Source organism: Gambusia affinis, linkage group LG15 (assembly GCF_019740435.1).
Source record: "Gambusia affinis linkage group LG15, SWU_Gaff_1.0, whole genome shotgun sequence".
NCBI lineage: Eukaryota > Metazoa > Chordata > Actinopteri > Cyprinodontiformes > Poeciliidae > Gambusia > Gambusia affinis.
The window spans coordinates 21,289,540-21,316,225 of NC_057882.1; the positions used below are offsets into that span (position 1 = coordinate 21,289,540).

The following is a 26,686-nucleotide window of genomic DNA, read 5'->3' on the forward strand; positions in this document are numbered from 1 at the left end:
TTACAACATGAAAGTACTTGTTAAAAAAATTATGCTAAAACCTCTTAGATAAACATTGGAAAGCAGACATCAATTCAGACCCACAAAATGCAAACTATTGTTCTATTGCTCATCTTCCTAACTTTGTACAGGAAGTGTAACATACTGCTTTGCTCTGTCAGGGTAATTGCAAGTGGTCATGTAATACTGTAATCAGGCAATAAGTCACAATAGTTGCCCTCAAAATTCTTCACAGCTAATTCTGCTCAACAACTCTTAAATAGGCAGAAAAGCAAAGAGTGGTTGTTTAAGAGACAGCTCTACTAAATATTGTTTTTCTCCTTAAGTTCTCTTCAAAGCACATTAGTGCATACAGTATCTCACTTCTGTTTTCTCTGGAGGGTTGGGTAGTTAGTGTCTCACAGGAGGCACCTACCCTCACTTAACTTCCTGCTGTTTACCCCACTATTGTCATGGCATCAGTTCCACTGAGTGCCTCACCCAAGAGATAATTTGTGGGTGTGACAACAACAAAACTTGTATAAGTCTTAAAGTTTTCTATGTTCTCAATGGTCAAAGTGGTCTAGTGTGGAAAGGCATCAAGTTAGAAGAAGATAAGAGTAAGGGAGATTTTGTTGTAAACTGCAGCAACTTAACTTTACTGATACAGATACAGGATACAGATAAAGCCATTGTGCACTTTGTTAAAGAGAAGGTTTAATGTAAAATCGACTGTTTCGAGCTTTATCTCATGTTATAACAGTATAATGTTATACTCCAGGTATATTTTTGATAACGTATCAAAAATGTACCTGGAGTGTTGTTTTGATTCTTTCATGCACGTTTGAGAAATCCTTGCATCTCCTTTGACAGCCATGTGGGAGTTCCACCTATTTACACAAAGCTCTTCCTTGGAGCTGCAGTCTCCTCTGAGCTATTGCCCCACAGACCACCCCTCCCCAACACCTTCTCCACACAGTTCCACTAGACTAGCAGCAGCACCAATTAGCAAACACCTGGTGAAACCGTCTACTGAGCTTATCATACAAACTACTCCTCAGTCTAACACTCCAAAGAACGGTTGTAAACAGCTATTGGAGGAGCATTGCTGTGATGACGTGGTGAAAGCAGAGTGTCGGGAACAGCAGTGGCTTCTTGAAAGGCAATATTATGTATTTTCCAGGCTCACAATGCCATTTTATTGCATAATCAAGTAACTATGCTAACTTCAGTTGTTATAAAAAATGCTACCCATACCAAACATGACTTGAAACAAATTTGTCTTTGCAATTTAACGCCTGGAAAAGGGTGGCGTTTTGTGAGCGCAAACATTTGGGCACCAATGAGTGGTTGCCACAGGAGATTCAAGGATTCCTCAATATGCATAAAATAATCAAAACAGCACTCCAGGTGTGTGTTTGATGAGGGAATACCATTCTAATGTGATATAAAGCTAAAAAAAGACAATTTAAAAAAACCCCTGCACTTTAAGATGTTGCCAAAATTAAAGCGAATATGGGTAAACAATAGGCTGGAGGACTTAATTGGTGAATAGGTTTGTTTTTGCAGTACATTTTAGCCAACAGTTTGTATAAAACATTATGCTTTCTGACAGGGCCTTGTCCATGACAACTGATGTGTGAAAGCAGACACCACTCAGGTTCCCTGACAGGCTTCTCAGGTTTTCTGCCTAATATTTGCTGGGCCTGATCGCCCGCTTGTGTTAAGACTCAGGTCGAAGACTGACAATCTACTTCTTCAAATACACAATCAAATTTGTTTTGTACTCCCTTGAAGCCCTTTAACACTTTGGGATGTAAAGTTGTTTCCTAGTTTAATTATCTTTTAAAATGAGGATATTGTTGATAAACTGCTGATATCAATAAACATATGAAATACACATATCAAACAAGCTTGTCAGTTTCTGTTATTTAAAGCTTTTTGCAATTCAAATACACACCATATATACTGTCATCCATCATTAAGATAACTGTGACATAAGTGCTGCCCTTTACCCACTGTAAATACACTTTGGTTTACCAAGACCAAGTAACACAACCAAAAAGGTAAACAATAAACCACAGTGTAACAGCTTGTTTTTAGCCTGGGTTTGTGGACAAACAACAATACTATCTTAACAATAGTTGACCACCAGCAACACCCTACTTTGTTTAGTAATGTAATGTTTTCTTAATTTAATCAGTCATTATGTTCCTATGTCTGGTGGTCTCTTCCTGTTTTGTTCGTTTTTCAATATTGCACATAAATCATTGTCTCCCTGATGGAGGAGCAGCGGATCCTAAGCTAAAAGAAGAGAGACAAAGTGGTGCCAATCCGTCTCACATATAGTCTGAAATATAAAACTACTTCCTCTCCCATATAGACATGGTCTCAGCCAAATGAAACCACGATGACTGTGCCATGATCACTTGCTGGTTTCTTTTTAATCATTAAAACAATTCTTCATTGCTTCATTTCCTCATTTTTACTTGCTTTTCAAATTACTCAAGTTTGTCATCTGAAATGACTTTTGCAAAATAACTGTGCTTCTTCTAATCAAAGCAAAAAAATAATTCCCAAACTGAATGACCTCTTCTTATAATCATCTTTCTAATTACTATTTAAATTGCAACAACTTGGAGCTCCTCTCCTGGGGAAAACTTTTTCTTCCATCTGCTGCTCAAACACGTTGTCATAGTAACTGTTGTTGCAGACTGTCCTGGACACTCAGCCGGTCTAACAGGAGAGTTATGGGGATAAACACATTTACTTTGGGCTTATGCACTGTGGCAAGACTCCAGCTCATGGTTTTACTAAGTTGAAAAAACAAAACCAGTGATAGCCTTGCCTCACCCTGAGTCAGGTATTTTATAAGGACCATTCCAGGTTTGTAACAGTTTTTTTCACAAGATTATGCCAGACATTTATAAACTATATGATAAAAAAAACAGTGTCTTGCAAAAGTACTAACACCCTTTTCCAAATTTCAAAACTTTATAATCCTGACCTGGGGAAAAAAATGTCCTTTTCTTTTTTCAAATTACGGATAAAACCGAAAAGAATAAATAATCATTTGTAATCAACTCACTTTATTTTATCGTCCTTAAATTAAAATACAATGCAACCAATTACAGCACAGAAACTTCATGTGTGTAAATCAATCTCTGTATAATTACTGCTTGTCTGTGAAGCCCACAGGTTTGTTCGGCAACATAAGTAAACAAAAAACACATAATGAAGACCAATAGAAACAGTTCAGAACACTCCAAGCCTTAAGCATCTTATTGAGAACGGTTCAATCCACCTTCTGATAATAGAAAGAGGATAACACAACCATAAACATCCCAATATATGGTCTTCTGACCAGAATTAATCTGATAAGTAGCAAGAAAGCCCATGGTAATCATAAAGAACTGACAAAGACCCATACCCGAGGAAGGAAAATTATAACTATTAGTTGTGGAATCCACAAATAAGGAATGTTGTAATTAAATAAATCAATCTCATGGAAAGTAATCCCCATAAAACTGAATTGAAGTGCTTTGAGTGATTATAGATGTACTTATTCTTTGCTATGTATCATAACTGATATTTTCTAAAAGGCAGTCGGGTAACTGTAGTTTATTTCTGGCTGTTTGTACTGGCATTGTGCTATTGTCAACATTTGGGCACGAGACTAGGACTTTCAGTTTTCTTGAACTTGTTTTTCAATTGGAATTTTTAAGGCAACACCCTTCTAAATTGTTTTCTAGTTACAGTGTTCAGATATGTTCAGGAACCTAATAAGATAATACAGCAGTGTAAAAAGACACAAGTAATAATAAATTAAGAAAGATATCTATGTAAATAACTTACAAATGTCAGGCCGTAACAGGCTGGAATAATAAATTAAACTGAAATGACAGTATTTGGAATTCTTAGAACGCTTGTCAATATACTGACTTCTAAATGGGTGCTATCACTATATTTACTGCTATCAGTAAAGTTTCCTTTAATGGCTGTTATTCTGTGTTATCCTTTGTCCCTTTCTCTTTTTTTATCCTGATTTAACCAACACACTGGCTCTACGATAGTGCCCCCTTGAGCTCACTGCAAGGATCAAATTGCTGTCAATGATATTTTAGACTTTCAGTTTTGTTTTGGGATGTGATTGGTACACACATCTTTCATTTTAGTAGTTCACAAATTATAATTTTGTCCTCCAAGCACTGTACACCTTAGATAAATAGATCATTTTTGTGCTTAGCGTGTGGGAAATTTCCAAGTCATTTATGTAATGCTTTACCCTATTTTCTCTTATAAAAGCAATGTTTTAAGTGCTGTGAAACAAGACCATAACGAAGAAAAATAGCTCTAAAACATGAAAAAGCTACAAGTTCAACCTCTGTTTACCCTGAAGTGATTCTAAATTAAAGTTTGCCTTTTTTACAATGTCAATTTAGTTTTAAATCTGCTCCTTTCCCAGCAGTAATTCAGATTATCAATATAAAATTTGACATATAGTGAGTATCTTAATCTTTTAATCTTAATCTTTTTGCAATCTGAGTGAAAAGCATGCTTTTTATTTGAGCAATTCACTTGTAGAAATTCAAGTTTTCTCACATTTTTTTCATTTAAGTTTTATTGTTTTAAAAACAATGTTTTCTATACTCCACTATGTTATCTTAATTCATTATTATGTATCGTGTAGATGCAATAAAAAAAACAAGTTACATACAGCTCAGTGCTAAAGACTCAGCATTATTTCTGTCTGTAATTTAAGAGAAAATGTCTGCTTAAACTATATAGACTAACTATTTTAAATTCAGTAATAGCGCAATATTTTATGCACTTTAGTTTATACTCCAACAAACCAGTTAATAAGTCTGATGCACATATAAACACATCACAGTATGTCTATCAGCCTTTTTATAAAGATATCTGTGATGCAATAATATCTCTGGAGTCGCTAATAAACTATCAAACAACCTCAGAGCAAGTTCAAACTTTACAGGAACAAAAACAACATTCCTCAAAAAGAGCTATGTGAAACCTACAAGTAAATGCATGAAACACTTAAGTTAAAATAAATTAATTCCACTCTAAAATTGATACAATTAAGCTAAAACACAGCCAGAACAGGTTGGACATATTACTGAGAGAAACAGACTATGCTGCTACCCTCTGCTAAGTATAGCAACACCCAAGGGAAAGTCAAACAGGGATGATGATGGTAAGGAATGTGCGTGGGCGTGTGTGTGTGTGTGTGTGTGTGTGGGTTGATGATGGTACCATAGTCAACAGGAGTGGTACCTTCTAATCTGCTGTACATGCGTGTACTTGTGCGTATATCTGACAAAAACGTCAGGTTATGTAAGTCTGTGGGAGTGAGGTGCAGAGTGGTATCTATGGAAACAATGGCAGTGAGGAAAGATGGGATAGTTCAGCAGTTGAGGAAGGTACCTGAGCTGATGGAGTGGGAGGTCAGGCATGGTTTGTGTACATGAAGTTCATTGTCATATTTATGCTGCACTAAACCTCTGAAGTGTGTTTAAGTCAAACATAGGGGGAAAAACACACACAACCAAAAGGCACTTGTTTAAGGTTGTTTTTATCATTTCAACTAGAAATCCCTTACACAGCATTTTCATCTCTCATGTTATAGGCTCCAGTCAAGGGTTACTCCTTATCTACTCCATCAGGTTTTGAAAAAAATGTTTTGGAAAAAATCCCAACATAACGTTTAGAACTGTGTTTCAAATATTAAGTATTCTCAATGGTCAAAAGATATGAAGTAATGTTACCAAAATACTGAACATTGATCTGAATTTTTACAAACTGAACTCTAACTGCAGCACTTCTTAAACCCAAGTAAAGAGTTTCTAAAAGAACTGTATCCTCGATTCACATGACCAAAAGAACAGCTTTAGGGATAAAAAACAGGCATTGTGACAAACTAATCAAAGGACCCTCGTTTATGGTTTATGAGACTGTAAACTTTTTAAAACATTCACATTATGAATTATCTGGATTACAAAAATGCCTAAAGCTATTTTTAAGTCAATGTACAATGTATGGGTGGTGAGGGGATTTTTTTTTTACAGCCATTGAGTTATTTTTTATTTTGTAACCTTATGTAACCAAATGTCTATCTATCTTATTGGATTTTTCAAGTAAGATAAACCAAATAAAGTAGTCCAAAGCATACGAAAAAGCATAAATTGCTTTCAAAATATTCTGCAAGTAAAACATTTCCTGTGTATATTTTTTAGCTGTCTTTACTGTTGTAAACTTAAATAAAGTTACCATCAGCACTTGCTCGATTACAAAAAAGATTCCACCTGTGTGTAATTTACTTGCAGCATAAATTCATCTGTTCTGTGAAGCCATGAATGGTTTGTTGGAGAACATTAGAGAACATAAGGCATCATGACAACCAAGAACCATAGCAGACAGGTCAGGGAGATCATTGTGGAGGAGTTTAAAGCAGGATTGGGTTGTAAGACATTCTCCCAAGCTTTTAACTTCTCACACAGCTCTGCTCAATCCATTGGCTGAAAATGGAAAGAGGATGGCACAACTGCAACATAGCAAATTCTGCATGGCCATCCACATAAACTGACAGAGCAAAAATGAAAGCAACAACCAAAAAGCCAACTGTAATTCTGAATGAGCTATAGAGATCTACAATCTGTTGACAGGGCTACTGTTTGTCAGGTACTTAGCAAATCTGCCTTGGAGAGTAGCCTAAAACCCATTGCTGAAAGATAACTATATACCCAGTGTGACACATGGTGGTGGCAGCATTATATTGTGGGGATGTTTTTCTTCAACAGGGATAGGGAAGCTAGTCAGAGTAGATAGAAAAATAAATGGAGCTAAACACAGGGAGAGTGTGAGGTGAAGCTTTACCTTACAGTAGAACAATGATTGTAAACATACAGTAATTGTTACAATTAACTGGTCTCCACCAAAGTATGTACATTTGTTAAAATGGCCTTAGCAAAGTCCAGACCTAAATCACCTTGTGAATCTCTGGTAAGACTTTGAAAGAACAGGTGAAAATTCCAGTCTCTTGATGTAAAGTATGAAAAAAATTATAGTTGCTCTACACTCTGTCTTTTGACCAAATTTAATATGCAAATATAACATGTAGCCACAAAATACATGCAAGGCTGCAAAGACTTCAGTTGAAAATGCAAAGCAAAAATAAAGAAAAGTTTTGGTGAATGTTAGAGGCGCTGTGTGTTCACTGCGACACACATGTCAAAGCTGTGTGGGTTTTCTTGCACTAACCCTATGGCCAGTCACAGAACAATGGAGTGAACTGGGGCGGTGCTGCTGACTGGCTGTCTCAAACAGCTGGAAAAATGAGGAGGGGGTTAAGGCTGAGTGATGAGGAGGGGGAGAAGAGAGGCGGTGTAAAGAGAAAAAAAATCTCCCTGAGGCAAACAAAATGTGATCCACATGAACACTAAGAACTGAAAATTCCCACAACTATACAGTAGTTATCTGGGTGAAGGTGAAGTGCATATAAATAATACATGCTCATATACTTACTGACTTTCTCTCCTAAGACATCCAAGCTACCTGTTTCCTAAATATAACAGAACTCCTGAATATAAACAAATGTCATGTTAAAATGCTGTACTTTTCCTGTTCTCAGTCTATTTTAACTCATTTTTAAAATGTAAAAATATGAAATAAGAAAAAAAAACCAAAAATACAACCAGCAGTGGTCAGACTTTAAAAACCAAACCTACAAAAAAACCTACAGAAAAAAACAAAAACAAAAAAAACTCAGACAAGACAGAAGAACTACAACATGGATGAATTATACCTTAGTATACGCTGCAACATGAGCAGCCTGTTCTGCTGCTCATGTTGATCCATGTCATTAAGTCTTTTCCAGCTGGGTTTATGTTATAATTTCAGCTCTTTTATTCCTGACATCAGAGACTCAGACATGGCACCAGACAGCCAGATGAACTCTGAGACCTGCATGTTACGTTCTTCCATTTTTGTTCGAAACACTCTTCACTCATTTTTTTTATGATTATAACCGCCTTAAATACAATTAACATGCAACGCTTGTCTTGTGCCATTATGTTATGAATATAAGCAACGGTCGATTTCTAACTATTTGGATAATTTCTCTTACAAAGCGGCACGGTATTGTCCGTTGTGTCGGGGCTGCAAAGCAGGGCGCATTTTTCTAATCAAGCAGACATTTTTTCTCTTTCATTTAATTGGTACAGACCACTATCACCAGCTAAGCGTATAGCTAACTAGATAGCTACAGCGCTGCGACTGTTAGTCACAGCAGACAGTGTTAGACTAAGACATGTCTTGTGTTGTCTCGGTAGTCAACAGAACACCGAAACATCACCACACACAGCCTTAATTTAGCTTTAAATCAATTTTTACCTTTTGTTCGTCGACGCGGACGCCTACAAGGCCATCTCCTGAGACGAGTTCTTTGTTTATGATGCTCGGTGGCTTGTTTTCATCAATTCGCCTCGTCTCTCTCCTCCGGGAGTCGTGCCTCCCCGGCTGACAGCACCACGGCTAGAGTCGACAAGGTCCCGCCCCTAGCAACCAATCAGATTCCAAGAAGATAGAGACTGAGACGAGATTCGATTTCCATTGGTCAACAGTCGTGCCCGTCAAGGTGTCACTAGGGCCGCAGCTCGGTCCAAGGGCAGGACACCTGCTGAGAAAGGATGCGGAGCGCCGCAGGTGCAGCCACATGAAGTGATGAAAGAGCCGTAGGTGATATTTAAGAAAGCTCATGTAACCGGATCCCTTCTGCGTTGTGCAGGTTATTAGATGTTAGTCAGGCCGTGACTCTGTTTGGCTTTCAACGATTTATTCTGACGAAAATATCCAACAGAAAAACAATTGTTACAAGCTGCCCGCTCCAAGTCCTACACAAACAAAAATACATAACAGAAATTAACTTAATAAATCTACAAATAAACTGGAAGTATTTAGATAGAAAATAAATAGGACACACCTCTCCCGCAGGACAACATGACAAAAGGGGAGGGGCTAAGGGACGCAAACATTTTAAAGTCAAAACCATAGAAGAAGAAATAAAAAGGAGGGGCTACCGTTCTTAAAGTAACACATTCAAAACAATGACAGCTTTTCGGTCAGGTAGAGAACAATACAAACAATAACAAAAAAAGACATTTTGTGTAATTATAACAACCAGGTTACATTCACCCCCCTAGAATTACACAAAATAAAAAACAGTGATAAAGACACTTAGTAGCAGTAAAATTTTATTTTATTTTATTATTTTTGCAACAATGTAACACATCAGCCAAACAGCTACCCTACAATAGGGTCAGGAGACTAGAGATCGCTCGACGCCCAGCAAAATCTCACAGTATTCCATGGACAACAAGAGGTGCCTTTTACACCTCCCCATACAGAGTAAACACATAAATGGTACTGAAGCTTATGCAAACCAAGACAAAGACAATCCTAGCCAATGGCAGGAATCATATGAGAATTTGGAAACTCACACGTCAATAACAGTTTGAACATTATCCTTATCATAAAGCGCCTCAATGACGGCCATGGACTCTATCAGGCGACAAACTGGTTTAATAACCCTCCCAAAGCGTGAAGTTAGGCGGCGAACAACATCCTCACCCACCCTGTCTGGAGGATGAACAGAGCCAGCAGCATCAGGAAGATGAGGTAAGGAACCAGCAGTCGCCAGTACTCCTGTTTCCATGGAGGAGTCCTCAGAGTCATGAGACAGGTCACTATTTCCAACTGATGGAGCCAAGGACACGTCCTGAACCCATGAAGCAGTACGGTCATCCCCATCACTGCAGGACAGGGAGTCAGGTAGGGAAGGCTCAGCAGGAACAGCACTAGGAGCCTCACTAAATCTTCCTGTTCCATGTGAATCAGGAACCGGGGGGACTCGAACCACACTATCAACCTGGCGGTTCACATTTCCATCCAAGGTCATCCCCACAGGTAAAAAGTTCACGTCAAGAAGGAGGTTGCGATGCACCACACGCTCATTGCCGTGACGATCTCTAACGCGATAAATATGGAGAGCAGGTTTGGAGGCAACCACCGTGTACATCACAGGCTCCCATTTATCAGAAAGCTTTCGCTTTCCTCTGGCTCCCTTGTTTGCCACCAGGACCTGATCTCCAACTGACAGAGGGTGACCCTTGACTCTCTTGTTGTACTGGTCACATTGATGTTTCTGCTCTGCACTGGTGTTCTTCTCAGCCATTAGCATGGCAGAACGTAAATCTTCAACCAGTGATTTGACATAAGTGTGGTAGTCACAAATAGCATCATCATGAAGAACGTTCCGAAAAACAAGGTCAACAGGCAACCTGGGAATCCTCCCAAACATCAGATAGAACGGTGCAAAGCCTGTGGTCTCATGAACCGTGCAGTTGTAGGCAAAAGTCAGAGACTGGACCATCTGAGGCCATTTATGCTTCGAACGTGGAGGCAGAGATCTCAACATGTTGCCCAGAGTGCGATTGAATCTCTCTGCAGTCCCATTACCCATTGGGTGGTAGGGTGAGGTGTGTGATTTACTGACACCACTCAACTCCAAAAGTTCAGCCAGCAGCTCACTCTCAAAATTTGCACCCTGATCTGAGTGAATGCGCTGTGGGAAGCCATAAACACAGAAAAACCCATCCCATAACTTTTTTGCAACTCGTTTAGCAGTTTGATCCTGACACGGGAAAGCATGTGCTAACTTTGTGAAGTGATCAGTAATCACCAGAACATCCACAGACTTGTTGTTACTGTCCTCAGCTGACCAGAAATCAATACACACCAGCTCCATCGGAGCACTGGTCCTGATGTTCTCCAGAGGGGCTCTCACAGCAGGCTCTGGGGTTTTACTGAGGACACATCTGGGACATTTTCTCACATAATCTCGCACATCTCTTTCCATGTCATGCCAAAAGAAACGACGACGAGCCAAGGAGAATGTTCGTGGCTGGCCCTGATGACCTGCACTATCATGGACACCAGTCAGAACCACAGACTTCAAAGCATCAGGAACCACAAACTGGAAGCGTTTACCTTTTGTCAGAGGGTCTTTTATGACACGGTAAAGAACGCCATTCAGCAATGTTAGTTTATCCCACTGCTTCAGAATTTTAGAGCCAGTTGATTTTCACCAAAGCGTTCCGCCTTGATGGACGGCGGCGTCCCGCTCAACGTACAGGACAACTCTGGAAACAACAGGATCGTTTTTCTGGTGAGAGACCAGGTCAGTTAGACAAAGAGCTGTTGATGGACCTGTGGTGTGTGGGATTATCATGCCCAGATGATCAGCTAAAGATGCTGCATGCTGAGTCTGACCAGCATCTCCACTGCAGGCTGATGACAAAAGAGAGGTGACTTCGTCACAGGTCATGGACGTGTTAGCTGTAATGGAGGAAGAGCTGTCCACTGATTGAAGCTGACAGGTCAAACGGAAAACATCCTGCACAGCATGATCAGGGACCTCACAGACATGCTCCAAAAGTTCCTGACAAGGTTCTGGCAGAAGGCGATCAGCCAAAGGCTTCACAAAGGAGCTCTGCTCAGAGCATCTGCCACCACATTCTGTCTCCCTGGAACATACCTGATTTCAAAGGTGTATGGAGCAAGCTTAGAGACCCAGCGCTGTTCACAGGCATCCAGTTTGGGCTTGGTCAGGATATATGTGAGAGGGTTATTATCCGTCCACACAGTAAACCTGTGACCCTTCAGCCAATGGCTGAACTTATCGCATACAGCCCACTTTAAGGCTAGGAACTCGAGCCTGTGTGCAGGATAGTTGGCCTGGCTGCGGCTGAGAGTCTTGCTGGCAAAAGCAACAGGTCTAGCAATCTCTCCATCAGCTGGGACCTGCGACAAAACAGCACCGAGCCCATCCAATGAAGCATCGGTTGAGAGAATAAATGGCTTCTCAAAATCAGGATGCGCCAGCACCACACAGTTGAGAAGTGCAGTTTTAAGGTCTCCAAACGCTTTCGCACAAGCTGGAGTCCAGTCCTGGGGAGTCAGAGCACGAAAGGTTCCAGCTTTCCCGTGTCCTTTGCTCTTTACTTTACGTTTCTGACCTGCGGTGAGGGCATAAAGAGGCTTTGCGATGCGGGAACAAGCTGGAATAAAGTGCTGATAGAATAGCACCATGCCCAAGAATGACCTCACCTTCTTCTGGCACGGAGTACAGCCATCCTCCTTCATGAGGTCCTTTTGTTCAAACCCTGAGATGACCCTTACCTTCTCTTGATCAACAGAAACACCACCAGCCTCCACGACATGGCCCAAGAACCTCACAGACCTCCTGAGAAAGTGACACTTTTTCTGGGCCAGCTTCAAGTTGTTTGCTCTCAGGCGACAGAAAACAACCTCCAGCCTCTTTAGCGACTCCTCCTCAGACGGTGCAAACACTAAGAGGTCGTCTAGATAGCAGAGGAGGCTGGAAAAGTTCAAGTCACCAAAAACGTTAAGCATCATTCTCATGAAGGAAGCTGGGCTGTTGCATAAACCTTGGGGGAGACGGTTGTACTCATAAAGTCCAAGCGGCGTGGTAAAAGCAGTGTAATGTTTGTCGGACTCATGGAGAGGGATGTTGTAGAAACCAGAGGTCAAGTCCATGGTGCTGAACAGCGCATTCCCACCAAGAGCAGCAAGGCAGTCAGACTGATGGGGCAATGGATGGGCATCCTTAATGGTCTTAGCATTAAGCCAGCGGAAGTCAGTGCATATCCTCATGTCCCCAGACTTTTTCCACACCATAACAAGCGGGGAGGCATATTCACTAATAGACTTCCTTATGATACCCTTCATCTCCATCTCAGACAAGACCTCCCTCAACTGCTGATAATGTGCTGGTGGTATGCGTCGATAAGGCAAGCGAAATGGCTGGTCATCAGTCAAGTGAATGCGATGAACAAAATCCCTCGCCTCACCACAATCCAGTTTTCCCCTGGAGAACACATCCTGGTAAGAAACATGATCAAGAAACAAGACATGATCCCGCCGCCCTTTTGTCATGTTGTCCTGCGGGAGAGGACTTGGAGCGGGCAGCTTGTAACAATTGTTTTTCTGTTGGATATTTTCGTCAGAATAAATCGTTGAAAGCCAAACAGAGTCACGGCCTGACTAACATCTAATAACCTGCACAACGCAGAAGGGATCCGGTTACACTTGGTGCCGTGACCCGGATGTGTTCTCCAGGGGAAAACTGGATTGTGGTGAGGCGAGGGATTTTGTTCATCGCATTCACTTGACTGATGACCAGCCATTTCGCTTGCCTTATCGACGCATACCAACAGCGCATTCCCACCAAGAGCAGCAAGGCAGTCAGACTGATGGGGCAATGGATGGGCATCCTTAATGGTCTTAGCATTAAGCCAGCGGAAGTCAGTGCATATCCTCATGTCCCCAGACTTTTTCCACACCATAACAAGCGGGGAGGCATATTCACTAATAGACTTCCTTATGATACCCTTCATCTCCATCTCAGACAAGACCTCCCTCAACTGCTGATAATGTGCTGGTGGTATGCGTCGATAAGGCAAGCGAAATGGCTGGTCATCAGTCAAGTGAATGCGATGAACAAAATCCCTCGCCTCACCACAATCCAGTTTTCCCCTGGAGAACACATCCTGGTAAGAAACCACGAGTTCAGCCAGCCTTCTTTTAGTCTCATCTGACACCTCACAGCTCTCTATGTCAATGTCATGCAGACCACAGTCTCTCAGCATCTGCACTGGATCAGCACTGTGATGTGATGAACCTGTTGAAACAGCTGAATGATTGCAGTACAGTGCCGATCTCCCCTGACTAAACGCAAAGTCCTCCACAGCGACACATGGAAAGACATCAGCGATTTTAGCATTGCGGCGCAGTATGAGAGGTTTTTCTGTTGGGTTGAGGACCTTCATAGGGACCCAACGATCCCCCCACATGGGTGTGACTACACGACCCACCAAAATGTTTTTTGGAGTGGAACGAGCAGATGACGGCTCGACAACCACAGTGCCTCCCAATGACAGTGGTGCAGTGGATGGGAGCTTACCCCAAACCACATACTCCTGACGAGGAAGGAGGGTAACAGCCTGTCTGAGCCTAACTGTTCCAATCTTGTCAGATGAAGTAGAGTTTGACCACCGAGAAACACAACTCAGAAGCTGCAAAAACTCCTCACACTCTGGGTTTGCAGTGTTAGATGTAATGAGTTCCCAGTACCTCGAATCAGTTTTCATTCTTTGAATAAGGGGCCGGAGCACATTGCTACCAATGATGAATTCATCATGTTGGCCAGGTATCAAAAATGTCGGTACTGTAAATCTGAAGCCATAGATCTCAATGTTCAACTCATAGATGTATCGAGGCTGCGTGAGAAGGCCACCACACCCAACGAGCACCACATTCTCTGGGACCGCAAGAGGGATCAAATCAACACCCGCAGCTCTTAGCTTGCTCTCTGCCTCCACGCTCAATGTGCACGACATACTCCCAGAGTCCAACATACCCCTCAGTGTAGTCCGGTCACTAACTGAAACTGAGGCATAAAACAAATCACTAGCCCTCTGAACTCTCTGTGACCCCAAGAAAATCACTACACTGTTCTCAGGTGAAGTATTGCAACACTCAGTATAAACAGAGCATGCATCCATGAGGGTATTATCCACTCTGCCCATGCTTCCCCTCTCATCACACGGGCTCTCTAGTTTAAATTAGGATGCTGGGAGGACAGCTGCGGTGTGTGATGAGCAGGCTGAGGACAATCCCTTTTAATGTGTCCTGAACCGAAGCAGTTGAGACACAGTCTGAACAATCTGCAGTGTGAGTGTGTGGTATGCTCCTCTGAGCAACAAACCCTGCATGGTGCATGCTGAGGACGTTTAGAACCACGTGTGTAACTCCTCACATGTTGACCACTCTGTTTTGTAGCAAGAGAAGCTGCACACAGAGACAGAACTTTATCAAACATCTCTGTCATCTGATGAGGCGGTTCAACTCCTGAACTGGAGGATAAAGGTGACTGTGGTGGACCTGTATTCTGAAAGGATGTAGATTGTGGAGCAACATGCTGCTGTGGCTGCTGATTCAAGGGCCCTGAAGCTGAGGAACGATCACATGCTAAAGCAGCTTGGGGAAAACGGACAGCAAAATGGTGTAGCATCAGCTGACAACGCAGCACTAGGCGTTTGAGCACCAAGCTGAGGATGACAGGAGAGAACAGGGCCCGCAGACGAACCAAGAGTCCTCTTTGTAGTGACCATCGGCTTCCTAAGACTTGCAACACGGTTATCAAGGCGGCTCTGGACCTCAGCAGTAGTCCACTCCTCCACAGGTTTCAGCTGGAAGGAAAGAGCTAGACCAGGATCAGGACAATGGTTGATGAACATTGTAACAACTTCAGCTCCTGGATCCTCCACCTGCTTCCCCTCCTACGCAAACACTCATCAGCTGCTTCAATAGACTTGTTCAGTCGAATCCAGTAGTCCATGGCTGTCTCTCCATCAGCTGGCAGGATGTTATAGAAGTCTCTCATTGGCAAACTGGAGAAGATCAGCTCACCAAAGTTGCGTTTCAAAATATCGAAAACAGTAGAAACCAACTTGTCATTACATGACTGAGGCTGGCAACGAAGCGACACCTGAACCACATCTCTGGCTTTCCCAATAAGTCTGGATGTGATGATCTCACATTTCTACAGGGTCCACACATCTCATCCTGACAGATAGCATCTCATCAAACCCTCCCATTCCTGGATGGAGAAGGTGTCAGTGTGGTCACCTTTAAAATATGGAGGTGCTCTAATATCAGACTGAACAACAAACCTCATTTGTGACTGATCGGTCAGGTCGCTTGGTTGGCTGTCAGCAACCTGAGACTGTGACTGACTTTGTGGGTTTAGTCCATTGAGATTCGTCGTAATGGCGTCCCCAATCTGCTTAGCCAGATCAGCAATCACCCCACTGAGAGCCTCAGTAGAAACAAGTTGGGTAGGGTCAGACCTTGCTTTGCCAATGGGTGTAGAAGCAGCAGCAGGGACAGGTGGGGGGTTCATCCCAAGCTGATCAACAGAAAATTCATATGGACTAAGAGGCATAGGTCTACCCCTTCCAAATGACATGTAATGTTGGCCCCTCCCCAAACTAAAAGTGACCTTCCGGTCCACTTCATCACCTTTAAAAGGTACCTCAGTGTCAGACATTTCATCAAACAATAACAGACAAAGCTATGGAAAATAACAGTGGATCAAAAAGAAGTGATGTCAAAAATAAAGTGCAGATACCCAACAGTGTAAAAACAAATCAGTCACACAAGAACTCATATGCAACAGTCAGCAAAAGAAACAAAAAAAACAACCAGCCTTATCTACAGGTAAAGGGTAATAAACAGACTGGTTTCATGTCTTTACATTTTTTTTATTATTATTATTAATATTATTATTATTTGTTGATCATGTACCGTTTTAAGATTGTTTTTATTGTCCCAAAACACACACAAAAAAAACTTTTACAAAATTAAAAAACTTTTCCAATTATTCTTCACTTATTTCCCCTCTTCCCTTGAATAAAACGAGGTGCACAAAAAAAAAAAAAAAAAAAAAAAAAAAGAAGACCAACAGAAACAGGTACTTCGTTGCTAGGATACAGCGCGCCAACGCCTGCCAGTCAAGGCGCAGGGCAAAGGCGGGGGCAAGACGTCAAAGGCGGGAAAGGGACAACGTAGCAGCAGCTTCAGCAGTGGAGGTTCGACGTTACAGCGGGTCAGACGGCACCAAGTGTAACCGGATCCCTTCTGCGTTGTGCAGGTTATTAGATGTTAGTCAGGCCGTGACTCTGTTTGGCTTTCAACGATTTATTCTGACGAAAATATCCAACAGAAAAACAATTGTTACAAGCTGCCCGCTCCAAGTCCTCTCCCGCAGGACAACATGACAAAAGGGCGGCGGGATCATGTCTCACATTAAATAAAATAAATCTTTTTTATACAACATACCTGACGAAAATATCCAACAGAAAAACAATTGTTACAAGCTGCCCGCTCCAAGTCCTACACAAACAAAAATACATAACAGAAATTAACTTAATAAATCTACAAATAAACTGGAAGTATTTAGATAGAAAATAAATAGGACACACCTCTCCCGCAGGACAACATGACAAAAGGGGAGGGGCTAAGGGACGCAAACATTTTAAAGTCAAAACCATAGAAGAAGAAATAAAAAGGAGGGGCTACCGTTCTTAAAGTAACACATTCAAAACAATGACAGCTTTTCGGTCAGGTAGAGAACAATACAAACAATAACAAAAAAAAGACATTTTGTGTAATTATAACAACCAGGTTACACTCACACAGGCACAGTCCCAAGGACAACTACAATAGTAGCTTCTTCCGAGCATGGCATTTGGGGGCTTTTTAAAAATTGAGATAAAGCAATGCAAGCCTAGCAAATGTTTTTACTTTTAAATGCATGGCCTTTATTATCTCCTTCCCTCTACAGTCTCATCTTTTCTGTTAACTGTTTATTTCTTGCTCGATCTGATAATTCATTCCTACCTTTATGCCATGTAAAAACATATACATTTGTTATTTTTATTACTATTTATCTTTTTGTTTACATATTTATTTTTGTCAGTTATCAATCTCTTTACTTTTATTGGCAGTTTCCTTTTTATTTTAGATCATGTGTAGGTCTCAGTCATTTATAAGAAAACAATGCAATCAATCAGTTGAATGAGAGTGATGCAGGATATATGCAAAAAGAAGAGAAGGTACATTTATAAACATGGTTCTTCTCCTTAGGATGCGTATATGAATTTGTCTTTTTTTTAGGTCTTAGCACTTCCATACGCATACATATAACACATCAATGTATTTACATAAAGCCACTGATTTTGACACTTGCTTTCCATTGTAGATTTTTATTAACTTTATTTTTTATCTTAATAAATGTTCCTTTTCTGTTTTTTTTTTTTTAACCATGGTATGGTCTCCTTTTTTGTTATGATTTTGAATCAGTCTTAACACTATCTTGGTGTTTCTTTGACCATTGCAGGCCGAAGCAATGGTTGTGCTTTGGTCTGCATTGTTGAATCTATATTTTCTGTTTTTCTTCTGAAATGATAAGCATAACTTAAGACTTTTCATATTCAGAGTGGCAATTGCTCATTAGGCTCAGCTTTTAAGAATGGGTTATGCAATTTAAAAAAAAAGCCAGTATGTAAAAATTCTAATCTTTTTCTCAGTTTTGTGTATGCAGTAGACTCTTTCAAAAGCAGCCCCCTGATTTTCAAGTCACAATCAGCTTTTGAAAAGGTACTATTTATACAGAATTGTAAATTAACAGGACTATTCTTTTCCAAAACTTTATTGAAAATGTAGAGCAAACAATGACCATAAAATTCAATAACCTGACTCAAAAAACATTTTACATACGGTACATAACATACTTTTGTAACAAATTATAATAAAATATGTACAAATGAACATGACAGCAAGTGACACTTCTTATTTAATTAGATGTATATCTACTGGTTCCACAGCAGATATTTACGAGATATATTTATTCTAAAAACAATCCTTTTGATTCATCTGCGTAATTTTCCTTTACTAATCAAACCTCTAATGTGCCATTTAAAATTCTATTTTACGATTGTCACTGTCAGTGCACCTGCTGAAAAGCATGTAATGCATATGAAGAAATTGAAAACAATTAAAATTAAAGCAAATTTGAAACTATCTAAATAATGCATTAAGGCCTTCTGATGTTAATAAGTGCAATAAAAAAGACAAAAAAATTAAGGTTGATACAAAAACATTGATCCAGTTCAAGTTGTTCACATAACATATAAAGGAGGTATGAATGAATAAATCTTTTGCAGATGTTGTGTAAAATTGGTTAAAAACACAGAAAATTTGGCATTAGAATTAGGCTGGTGAACAGAAATAAAAGAGCCACAACTTCTTACAACTCTAAACAAATTCTAATTCACTTTTCTCTTCTGTATTTTCATTTTTATTTTCATCTCAATAATATAATAAAAAGCATAATTTTAGTAATTCAATTCAAAAGTGAAACTTAAATCCATCTTCTAAAGAAGGAAACTTATATCCACCATCTAACAAAGGAATTATTTTATTTTTAAGTTTGTTAGTAAACAAAAATTTAGGTTCTAAAAACTTTTGCTAGTTTTCAGTACCTAAAATTGCCTGGACCCAAACCCCATAGAGAATTAATAAAAGGAGTGCAGATAATCTGAAGGCAATTAAAACACCATTGGCTTTGTTAAAACTCCAAACATGGATGCATAAATCTGTGCAAAAGGATCCCCAACTAAGTATAAAGTGCATAAAACATTTTGTAAATTCACATTCTTCAAATTTTTATAACTGCAAACTTTAACATTTTTGAAGAAACTGCATTTGGGATTTTCCAGTTATGATCAGAAAGTCGTAATCCTCAGTTATTAAAAAAATTAAAGTTATAGACAAACTGTATAGAATATACAGTCTGTCTTTAATAAGTATATGTGAAGCACAAGTTTTAATTTATAAACTGAATTAATGAAGCTAACTTATCTGGTATTCTAATTGATTCATATACAACTTTATTTAGTAAAGCTGAAACGCCCTCTAAACCCAAGGACAAGAGGAAAAGGAATTACAGAAGAATTGTTAAAATAGAAAGGCTAAATCTCCCAGATTCAAAAATGACCCCTAATGTTTTTTGAGTTTTTTTGGCATTTTCATACATGCATTAACTTTGTGCACGGTAAATGACTACATAATGCAAAAGATGATTTGTAATTTTATAGTCAAAAAACATTTGAGTGCTACATCTTAAAAAAGCAAAATTCCTTTTGTTCTGTATTTGTTAGTCTATTTCTGATTGAACGCAGCAGCTCCCAGATAATTGTTTAACAGTTGGTCAGTCTCTCCATGGATAACAGTGTACATGACTGAGATAAAAGCGATATCTGCTTTTGCACATCTCCCATAAATTCAATCAGATGACACTGAAATATCAACAGGGGTCACAAATGTCGGATGTAATCTACGTGTTAGACCTTTTCATAGTATGGTGGAAGCTGCAGCTTAAACAACACAGAAACTCCTCCAAGATGCAACATTGGTGGTGTAAGCCTTGGCTCCTCATGCCCATGCTAAGGAGGCTCTGAGTAAGACATTATAACATTATAAGCTGAAGGTGCTGCCTTTGTGCACGACAAAAAACACAAGACATTTAAAAAATGTCAGAGCATGATGAATCAGCACAGTGATAGTAACATTTTTTTCCTCCTGGGAGTGTTAAAAACAGTGCTGCTGTCATGTAAGAGCTTAAAAATGTGGCAATAAAATTGGCCTATGACCCGTAGTTTATAAAAATGGCACAGTTTCAAAAAAAGTCCTCTCAGGCATAGCGAGGGTCCGCTTCGACCAGCGACAGCTGCTGGAGGTAGGCAGGCGGCTGGTAGCACTGTGGCCGCGCTGTCTCCACAAAGATGGTGGAGGAAGTGAGGCTTTTGCGGTCTTTCTTTAGGGTGTGTCTTCTCTGCCAGCGACAGAGCAAGAGCTCCACCTGCTCTCTGAAGAAGCTGGTTGTCAGAGTGTACAGGATGGGGTTCAAGGCACTGTTGATTGGAAGAATGAAAATAACAACCCAGCTGGAAATCGTGTCTGAAGGAGCAAAAAGAAAACTATTTTAAGTATAGTGCACACTGTACAGCAGGCATATTTGCATAGCAAGATATTTCAGGTACAACTTAAAATGTTTTTGAAGGACTATGTAGACACAATGTAAAGACAGCAGGTTAAAAGTTTCAGGTTGCAATTAGTTCCTGTCAGTTTAAAATCTAGATGCATTAAGGATTCTTGAGAGACATGAGACATATCTAAGATACTAGAATTGTGGTCACATGATACTTGTCTTTTCTCCAAAGATGTATCTGTGGAAAAATTTGAAAAGTCAATTCTTGATTTGTTTGATAGACATTTTAGGGGAAACAAGTGGTTTAGGAATCTGTCAGCCTTTTAACATTAATAAGATTTTTGCATATGAATAGGTTTAAGAGTAGAGCTCACTTAATCTTAAAACTTTCAAATTGAATGATGCACATTTTCACATAAAACATATGCAGCAAAAGCAGCTTAACCTGACCTCATTTAATGCAATTTTATTCAGAGGTGAATGAAAATTCAAACTACATTTTCAGGGGCAAACTCTGGATATTTTATGCATAATAGAACACCACACTGTAACATTTCCCTTCCAAGATGACGCTGTTGTGTGTGGTTTGAATTTTATTAGAATACTTAAGCTTCTAATAACACAAACAGCTTTAAACACAAACAGCTTGAAACTGTAAACTGAAGACACGTCCTAATCAGTATAAATATTATAAACTGATTTATCTTTTTTTTAAATCACACTTTGATTGTATGGTTCCTCAGCAGCAGATCCAGCAAAAAAAGAGAAATGACCCAATTCACTTTTAACAATGTATGTAAATAGTATGATAAGACCACAGACGAGATCTTAATTTACATGAGTGAGGATCAGTTGACAGACTTAACCAAAATCAGGAATTTATTAAAGTTAAACTCTAACCTTGTGAAAGCTTAAAAGAACCAAAATCATAAACTCATTCTTATTATTTACCTCTCAAAATTTCAGTCACATCATAGCTGAAAAACCTGACAACATCATTCAAGTTTTCTATGCTACGAAATGACAATCAATATTCTGTATGACGGATGATTTCAGACAAAAAAAATGCTAAATGAAGTTTACACTTGAGCTGTATGGAGCTAACTGGGTCCATAAAGCTTTCTCAAAAGAAAAATAAACTGAAACTGAAAACTTACCAAATAAACTAAAAGCTCAGTTGGTGAACAAATAACATGAATAAATTCATTTTACTTGGGGGTGAATTTCATTAAGAATTATCTCAAAATTACCAGAAGTTATGGTTTGTAGAATTGCTTAAAATGGAATGATTTTAAAGTTTCTGAAAAGTTGCTGTTTTCACTTATCACCTGGTATCTCCACTTCCAGCAGCGAGAGAATCTTCACTAAAAATATGGGAATCCAGCAGAGGGCGTCAGAGAACACTATAAAGAAAAATCTGTTGGCCACTGCCACGTCTCTGTGCAGTCTGCTCCGCAGGTCAGTCGCATTGATTCCAGTTTTGTAGATGGAATAGAACATGCTGGAGTAGGAGAAGACGATCACAAGGAACGCCACCAGATTTAGACCTAAAACAATGAACAGACTGTTCACACATTTATTCAGACAAAGGAAATGTATAAAGAACTTTCAGTTTAGAAAAATAGCAGCCAGCAGCTTTTGCAATGACAAGCTTCAAAACAAAAATTACTGGCTATGCAAATACAGCAGTATTGGACTTAAGCCTTGTCTTGTGATTGTACAAGAAGAAAGATGAAAATTTCCCTAACTAAGGTTTCTCAAACTTGATGGATGTGCCAACATAAAATTTAATGGACGCTGCAGCATGCATCATACCAAAGTTTCTGTAAAATCATTGTAACACAATATCACCATGGCAAAATATCAGTATAATCAATGCCATCCACATTTGTGTGCAAATAAATCCAGAAGATAAAATCCCGCTGCACAAATGCATGTTGGAGTTTTTCAACATGTTTCTGTGAGCTTAGCAAATATTGAAACTGTCTAAATTAAATAATTCAGTAAAAATAATAGAGATTTTTAAATAAGGCAGGGATTCAAGTAAGAGATTGTTCTTTTGGGGGTGGGGGGTGAGCATAGTAATGAAATACTGTGTTAATTTAATCAAATTTTAAAATTGAAAATAAGCCACCATGAAATACAATCAAATATGTCAAATACAGAAAAGTTTTAGGTGACAAGTGTGAGGGAGGTATTTCAGTTGCAGTAAAGACAATGGATCCATTCATACTCCTTGAACTAGTTCATATTTTGTCATATTGCATATCACAAACTTCAAGTGTTTCTTTGGGATTTCAAGTCATAGACCAGCATAATGTAAAATATATTGCAATTGTAGTCAGGAAGGAAGGTGATGCATGATTTTTAAAGATTCTCATTTCAATTTAGGACTGGACTTTGACTGGGCCATTCAAAGACATGCAAACATGGTTTAATAACTTTGCAACCTGACAGTCCTGCAACTTTTTGAAGCATCCCTTCCTTAACAGAACTGAATCAAATGTTACTTCGCTACCAGGTCTCTCCATAACTGAATGAGCAGTAAATCAGTTTGGTTAAGGATTTCACCAACATTTTTTCTAATAAAAATATTAGTTGTTTTGTTTCCACAAAACAACTAAAATTATATTCAAAATGTATTTATACCCAGTTAGACTCGATTTAATAATCACTATGGTACAAATTTTATTTAGAGGTATCTAAGAAAAGGGGTATTGATGAAATCTGTACTTTATATAAACTGAAAGGTAAAATGTGGAACAAAGAAACATTACCATAAAAACTTAAAACATTAGATCATTAAAGGCAAAGCCCCAGTAATTGAAATGTTGGCAAACCTTACGACAAGATCCAAAAATAATTCTGTGACGTTCATACTGAAGCCCACAAAGAACACTGAGTAATAACTGGCAGGCTGACAATCTATTGTTCATAAATCCTCTATGTTCATTGATGGCAAATGTTTTGTTAGTTTGCCAGAGCTCCGTAAATCTGAGAGTAACACCTTAGATTACTCATAAATTTTCCATGATAAATAATTCATCTTTCTTTTGGATTGTGATTACACACAAATCCTCAAAAAGAGAATTATTTAATTGAATGGAGACTAATTAATTACAAATTAACCTTCTCATAAATGGAGAAAGCAGATATCATTAATTTTATAGAAAGGAAAATTAAATGTTTTCTTTAATTTACCTAGAAATATCCCAGTTGAATATCCTTTGCTTGTAGGTTTCTCTTGCCTGTCAGAGTGTAGAGGAAAGCAGACTCCGTTACGTCCATAGTAGTTCCCAAAGATGTCTTCATTCATAAGTGGCACAGCAGCAATAATGAAGCCCATCAGCCAGATAGACGACAGGATCACCTTGCACAGGAACAACAAATATGGCGTTAAGATTTCAGACGCAACACGATTCAAAGTTCAAAGTGACTCAAATAACTTTGAACATTAGTGACTCACCTCATATTCACATTCATACTGACATTTAATAAAATTAGCACTCTAAACTTCAGATCTGACTAGTTTCTACCTGTTGAATGACATTTTGAGGTTCAGTTTTTGTCTACAGAGGGGGAAAAGAAACAAAACAGAAAAATCTTTGTCCTAAAAATGTCAGTTTCTTCAAGTATTACCTGGATATGTCAGTTGACATATCTAAAATAGGGAATGCAATTTGCTTTTGAATTACTGTTGGAGCTGAATCTGTCCCCACTGTCTTGTGTGACATTTTGAGTGTTTATTTTGCACACAAAAATGAGACGAGTAGAATCAGCTGCAAAATTCAGTATTCTTTAGAAACAATGCCTTGCGAGAGATTTAAAGATGCTTTTATTTACTCTATATACAACCAATTACATTAATTCCTCACTATTTCTGACATGATTTTATTGGGCATATTTTCACCAAACTTAAAACTCACCCACAAATGTAAAGTGGAAGGGATTATACTACATATAAACTGAAAAACATGGGCTCTGTATGTAATCAGGAACCTTAACTCTTGTAATCCTAAATAAAATGGGTCGAAAAGCAAGAAAGAATAATCAGGGAAAAATCAAATCCTTATTATAATTGCTGACAAATATTTTAATGTTCCCACTTGCATTATAACAAATTTTATCCTTTGAGATGAGCCCGGTGCCATCATCACTTTAATCTTTAGCTCCCTTCACAAATTTTCTGCTGGGCTCTGGCTGGATCACTCCAAAACATTATGGTTACAATATGAAGATACATTAAAAAAATACTGCTACAAACCTGAAAAAAATTTTAGATTTTGGAGTTTAACTCTAACAAGGGACTCCACATCCTGCTGTTTTTATGTTCTTTTGATGATGTCAGCCTTAGACTAGGAGGTTTTCAACTGATCTTGGACCTGACCAGTTGGATTTGATTTCAGCTCAAAGAAAGGCATTTGTTGCTAATCAATGATTGACATGTATTTTCTTTGTTCTCAAATAATTAAAGCAAGGGTAATGAATTCATTTCACAGACCACTGGTGCTTTACACAGTGTCAGCATTCTGCTCATACAGTTTTGAATCTGTCCTCTTACACTTTGGAAAACTTTCTCACTGTCTCTACGCTGCACAGACTCCACAAACTCTTGAGAAACAGCTAAAGACATTTTCATTCAGACAGGGTTTTGAGTACCGTAATGTTTTGGTTGTGTTGTCTTTGTGAAGCACTTTGTGATCAATTTGTATATTTTTACATAGAAATAAAATGTACTTATTTACCTTACTGTTCTCGTAAATCTGATACAAAAGCTTTTTATTGACAGACATTTGTAACAACTTTGGGCTACTTTAAAAAACTTTAGTGTTCATAAGTCATTCAGTCTTATTGGTTACAAAAATCTAATCAGTCTGAATGAACTTAGAAGAGAGGCTAAAAAGGAATTATTCAAGAATGAATATTTATTAAAAGAATAAACATAGTTAAACAATATTTATTACTAATCAAGACTTTTCCTCTTGAGACAGATTTAAAACACGAATGATTTTTTGTAAAATTTAAAGTGACACGTAAAAGTTTGGAAACTGTTTGACTCTCAGATGTCAAGAGGAAGGTTATTCAGTATGATTATATGGTCTTATTCACACTTTTATGACCCATTCAATTCGAAGTGGGAGGAATAAAATGAGAAAATGGGAAAAGGAAAAAAACAAGTTCTAAGATTAAATCTGCCAGTATTGACATCAAAATCCATTCAGAACAAGAAGAGAATGCCTATTTGGGTTGTTTTTGTTCCTCTAAGAAATGGTAATTTACAGGTCCCTTAAAGCTGTCTCTTTTTCTTACACTTATCTGGAGAAAGAGGACAGCACTGCTCCTCTCAGCCATGAAGGTCATTTTAAGATAGTGTAGTGGTAGTAATCTATGTTGCTCCAGGGTTTGGAACTCTGAAGGTTCTTTCCTTTGGTTTCAGAACCTGGGTCGTTAAGCAAATGCATGCTCAAAAAGATACCACCTCAAACAGTTCTTGAGCCTATCACCAAGGTTTTCATATTCTGGAATTCTTAAAAGAAGTTATTTTTGTTTTAAATGTTAATTTACAAATGATAACTAAAAAGTGTTTGTGCTTCGGTTGGAGGATAATTCACAGACTTTCATCAGAGTGTTTTTTAAGATGAAATTTGCTGCTGAGCACTCCAGTTTGGACTAACTCTGGATCATTGACTACAGTACAAGACCTTATGATGCGCTGCTGTGAACTAAGTAACCGTAAGTGAGAGGGAAGTTTTTAGGTCAAAATAGGTAATGTGATCAATATGATAATATTAACATGTTAAGCTTTTTAAATTAATCACATGCGCTTCATAGATGCATATATTATTATTATGAAGCTATTTAGGTAAAAATACTCGATTACAAAGAAGTTTTGATAAGGTGCATCAAAGTGAGAAGTGGGCACATGAACTAATGAATTAGTCGCACCTAGTGAAGGCTAAGCAACATTATGTACCCAAAGAATGAAGTCATCTGTCTACT

At 38.8% G+C, this 26,686-nt stretch overlaps 2 protein-coding genes across 2 annotated transcripts in view; both read right to left on the reverse strand.

Annotated features, from left to right (window-relative positions):
* The window catches only part of fryb (furry homolog b (Drosophila)), a 56,768-nt gene extending 48,237 nt beyond the window's left edge, over window positions 1-8,531 (reverse strand). The window contains exon 1 of the mRNA XM_044140088.1: window positions 8,386-8,531. The gene's annotated coding sequence lies outside the window, so the exon portion shown is untranslated. The remainder of the gene's footprint in view (window positions 1-8,385) is intronic.
* Window positions 8,532-18,362: 9,831 nt separating this feature from the next.
* The window catches only part of rxfp2a (relaxin family peptide receptor 2a), an 86,886-nt gene continuing 78,562 nt past the window's right edge, over window positions 18,363-26,686 (reverse strand). The window contains exons 18-20 of the mRNA XM_044140093.1: window positions 23,888-24,056; window positions 22,015-22,233; window positions 18,363-20,655 (exon numbers count right to left, since the gene is read on the reverse strand). Of these exons, the coding sequence (XP_043996028.1) occupies window positions 20,390-20,655; window positions 22,015-22,233; window positions 23,888-24,056 (654 nt within the window). The 3' untranslated portion in view covers window positions 18,363-20,389. The remainder of the gene's footprint in view (window positions 20,656-22,014; window positions 22,234-23,887; window positions 24,057-26,686) is intronic.